We start from the raw sequence: 4310 nt of genomic DNA on the forward strand, positions 1-4310 counted from the left end.
CACTGAACTCTGCATGTAGAAATTTTTGAAATGGTGTATCTTTGGCTATGTATATTTTCACCAAAAAAAATAACGGTCGAGAAGGGAGAGGGTTGACATGTTGTGGGGTTGTTAACCAATGTCACAAAACAATATGTGTACTACTGTTTCATGAGAAACTATTTGTTCTGTAAGCCTTCACCTGAAGTACAATAAAAAATAAAATAAAATTTTGAAAAATAAAAATTGAAACAAAATTGTTTTTAATGAGCAAACTCTAAGCATTTGACTTGCCTGATTTTCAAGTTAAGACTAAGCTCCTTGAGGGACAGGGGCCATCTGTTCATCTTTGCTTTTACCTCCCACCTTGCCTGCCACGGTAGCATGTTACAGGTATAGGGGCTCAGAGAATACTGAGTGGATGGAGTGGGGACCTGATACTTCATATAATAAAAAACCGCCCGTTTTGGAATACTGTTATGGCCTGATGATAAAGACAGCCAAGAGGTTACATGAGCAAAGAAACACGGGAGGGAATAGGGGGCGATAAGGGAGCATAAAAAAAGATAATTCTGATGAGGGGGTGAGGGGCCAGGAAAGGCTCCCCAGGTTCTTAGCAGCAGGTTGGTTCTTTTAAATTGGTTTTGTTCTGACCTGTTGGCAAGATGTATTGCTACAAAGTAAGTTAGCGCTGCCCTTTGAGGTTCTGATGAGCTTTTCCACAGCCCTAGTCCTTTCTTCAGTTGTCAGGCCTCCCACGCCAAGGTGCACGGCAGGGGAGCGATCTGATCCCGACCTGAGGCTCCTTCTGCAGCAGGCCCCGCCGTCCTTGCTGCGGTTGATTGAGCACCCCCCTCACTGCCGATGCAGGGTGATTTCCAATCCATAGAATGAGACTGTGAGATGCACGTTATCGTACCTGTTGGCTGCCATCGAGTCAGCCCTGACTCATGGCGACCCCGTGTACAACGGGACCATTGTGCTCCATAGGGTTTGCATTGGCTGATGTCTGTAGTAGATCGCCAGGCCTTTCTTCCTGAAAATACACATCAACACCCACATTTTATAGACAAGGCGTGTAGTGCTCTGAGAGGCCACCTGATGTGCTCGAAGCTAGCCGCCCAGGAGTGGCAGGTCCATCTGGCTCTGGAGCCTGTGTTCTCTCTGACAGGCCAAATGTATGCCATTCAGAAATGGCAAGAGGAGAAAAAGTGGGCAGAGAGGAAGAGGCTGGGCCTCTGTTTCGTTTATAAATCCCCTGAAGAATTCCTCAGCATTGCCCGAGAAGGGTGTGCGATTCTTGAACAGAACAACCTACTTCTGCAACGAGGGAGGATGGAAAGGCTGGTACTGAACAGGCTGTATTGCTTCCTTCTCGTTTTAGATTTTTTAAACTTCTGATGGAATCCATCAGAAAGAAGAATATTAAAGCTTCAGCTTTCAGAAGTGTAAACACTCGAAGAGCTACCCAGCAGGATCTGGACAACGCTGGGGAGTCAAGGAGGAATCGGGTGAGTGAGTGCCCCAGGAAGGCCCCCCAAGGGCAATCACAGGGCTGGGGGCCCAGGGCAGTGACTGCTCTGTCTCTTCTCCCGGGAAGGCTCTGTGGTAGTGCTCTCAACACTCCTCAAGCCCCCTTTAGTGTGGGCCTACATCTCTTACCTTGGCAGTTATCTGCCCTCTTGAGAGAGCCAGGAAGCAACGTTTACTTCTTGGGCGTGATGGCCAGGCAGGGGAGACTACTAGACAGCATGATCTGATCTGCCCAAGATGAGGGCTCTGGGTCATCTGTCTGTCTGCTGTCAAGGATGCCTCTGAGTGGTTTTTATCCTGAGGATCAGCTCAGAGTCGTGGCACATGCTGGGCTTTAAAAGTTTCTTTCCGGTCCCAGTTTGCTCTGCCTGACTTCCCCAGGCCAGATGAACTGAGGCCCACAAGGGACTGGCAGGGACTAGAAGAGGCAGTGTAAAGTTGGGTGCAGTGCAGAAAAGGGAAGGAGCCAAGGAAAAGCCATTGTAAGCAAAATAGTCTAGAAGTATCACATCTGCCAGGAGACCCAGGGACGGCCAGACCTGAGGTGTAGTGTGGGGAGCTGAGTCCCACATGTCGTCTGAGCCAGTGGTTCATAAAGCTGTGTAGCGATAGGCTGTGTGGTCCGAGCTTTGTCAGTTCCTCACCCCTAAAATGAGGGGCCAGTCTAGACCAGAGAGAATGCTGGCGCTCTCTTGCCCTACCAAAGCACAAACGGGCATGGACTGTCATTGAGAGAGTACATGTTCTCAGTTCTGTCCTTTAACAGAAGGAAGCTATAAGAACCTAGGAGCCAAGGTCAGGAGAAAGGCATAAATGCTTGGCATTTAAAGTACTCAGTATTCCCCCAAAAAAACTCTTCTTCCTCATCCCCACCTGTAACTGATTTGATCAAAGATTTTTGGAACAGTATTTTGAGGGCTGTGCCATCTTCTTTTAATGGCTTGAAAAGGCTGGTACTTCTTTATTTTTTCTTTTTTTAAAATGAAAGCCTTTGCAAATGGTGCATGTAGAGATGAGGACTTAAGGAAAGTAGACATGTGATCTGGGGTAAGCACAGAGCAGGTGGATGGATGGATGGATGGTTGAGTTGGTTGAGTGGGTCGGTGGAAGGTGGATGCATGGGTAGGTAGGCGGATAGTTGAGAGAGTGGTAAGCAGATACAATGATGGGTGAGTGGGTAGGTAGATAGGCAGATGGATGGGTGAGTAGAAGGGTAGGTGGGTAGTTGGGTAAACCCCATCCATTTCCTGCCATGTCGATTACGGCTGGATGGATGGATATACTGAGCACTGGATACTGGAGCTAATCTTTCCTACTTGTCCCCAAACCTCAGGAGCAGGAAAATGACGAGGAAGAGGAGGGGCACATTGTGGATGCCGAAGCTGAGGAAGGGGACGCTGATGCCTCTGACACCAAACGCAAGGAGAAGCAAGAGGAGGAGGTGCGGGGACTCTGTGGCTGGTGGTGAAGGGGCTGTGGTCACGCCCCTCCTCCATTTATCAGAGGGATAATCCCCTGGCACACAAGGGTACAGCTCTGTATCATTCATGTTGGGAACCCTTCAGGAACCTTAAAGCAAGACCTGGCCTGTCCAGCACACTTCTCAGTTGAGAGGATGGTGTTAACAGATCAGGAATTTGTCAGGGGACATGCCAGGGTTGCCCTTTGAGTCTGGTTCTCCCTAGATTTGAATCATATTCTAGGTCCCAAAGGCCTCTGGGAAGGAGAAGCCTAACACAGTACCTCCTTCCCCCTGCCCAAAAACCAGCCCCCCGCTATTGTAATTGCTGTAAGGACAAAGGGCAGTTTACAGGGCCTGAGGGAATTCAAAGGTAAGAGAAAGCTTAAGGTTGAGTGGGTGAGCCAGAGAATGCTGTGTGGAGGGGCAGACTCCCCCTTGAGGCAGAGGGCATTGGCATTGTTGTTGTTGTTAGGTGCCATCAAGTTAGTTCCAACTCATAGCGACCCTGTGTACACGGAACGAAATGCTGCCCGGTCCTACGCCATCCTCACAATCATCGCCGTATTTGAGCCCGTTGTTGCAGCCACTATATCAATCCATCTTGTTGAAGGTCTTCCTCTTTTTCGCTGACCCTCTGTCACTCATGATGTTCTTCTCCAGGGACTGGTCCCTCCTAATAACATGTCGCTTCTAAAGAGCATTCTGGCTATACTTCTTCCAGGACAGATTTGTTTGTTCTACTGGCAGTCCATGGTATATTCAATAATCTTTGCCAACACTATAATTCTAAGGCATCAATCCTTCGGTCTTCCTTATTTCATTGACCTGCTCATGCATGCATATGAGGTGACTGAAAATACCATGGCTTGGGTCAGGCATACCTTAGTCCTCAAAGTGACATCTTTGCTTTTTAACACTTTAAAGAGGCCTTTTGCAGCAGATTTTGCCCAGGGGAGTGCATCGTTTGATTTCTTGACTGCTGCTTCCGTGGGTGTTGATTGTGGATCCGAGTAAAATGAAATCCTTGGCAACTTCTGTCTTTTCTCCATTTATCATGATGTTGCTTATTGGTCCAGTTGTGAGGATTTTTGTTTTCTTTATGTTGAAGTGTAACCCATACTGAAGGCTAGTCTTTGCTCTTCAGCAGTAAGTGCTTCAAGTCTTCTTTGCTTTTAGCAAGCAAGGTTGTGTCATCTGCATATTGCAGGCTGTTAATGAGTCCTCCTCCAATCCTGATGCCCCCTTCTTCATATAGTCCAGCTCCTCAGATTATTTGCTCAGCATACAGATTGAATAAGCATGGTGAAAGGATACAACTCTGATGCACATCTTTCCT

General features: G+C 47.9%; 1 protein-coding gene across 1 annotated transcript in view; it reads left to right on the forward strand.

Annotated features, from left to right (window-relative positions):
* POLR1A (RNA polymerase I subunit A) overlaps positions 1-4310 on the forward strand; it is an 82155-nt gene that overhangs the window by 70851 nt on the left and 6994 nt on the right. Inside the window, exons 28-29 of the mRNA XM_004388235.2 lie at positions 1364-1490; positions 2846-2953. Coding sequence (XP_004388292.1) covers positions 1364-1490; positions 2846-2953 — 235 coding nt within the window. The remainder of the gene's footprint in view (positions 1-1363; positions 1491-2845; positions 2954-4310) is intronic.

Source organism: Trichechus manatus, unplaced genomic scaffold (genome assembly GCF_000243295.1).
Source record: "Trichechus manatus latirostris isolate Lorelei unplaced genomic scaffold, TriManLat1.0 scaffold00208, whole genome shotgun sequence".
In the NCBI taxonomy this organism is placed as follows: domain Eukaryota; kingdom Metazoa; phylum Chordata; class Mammalia; order Sirenia; family Trichechidae; genus Trichechus; species Trichechus manatus.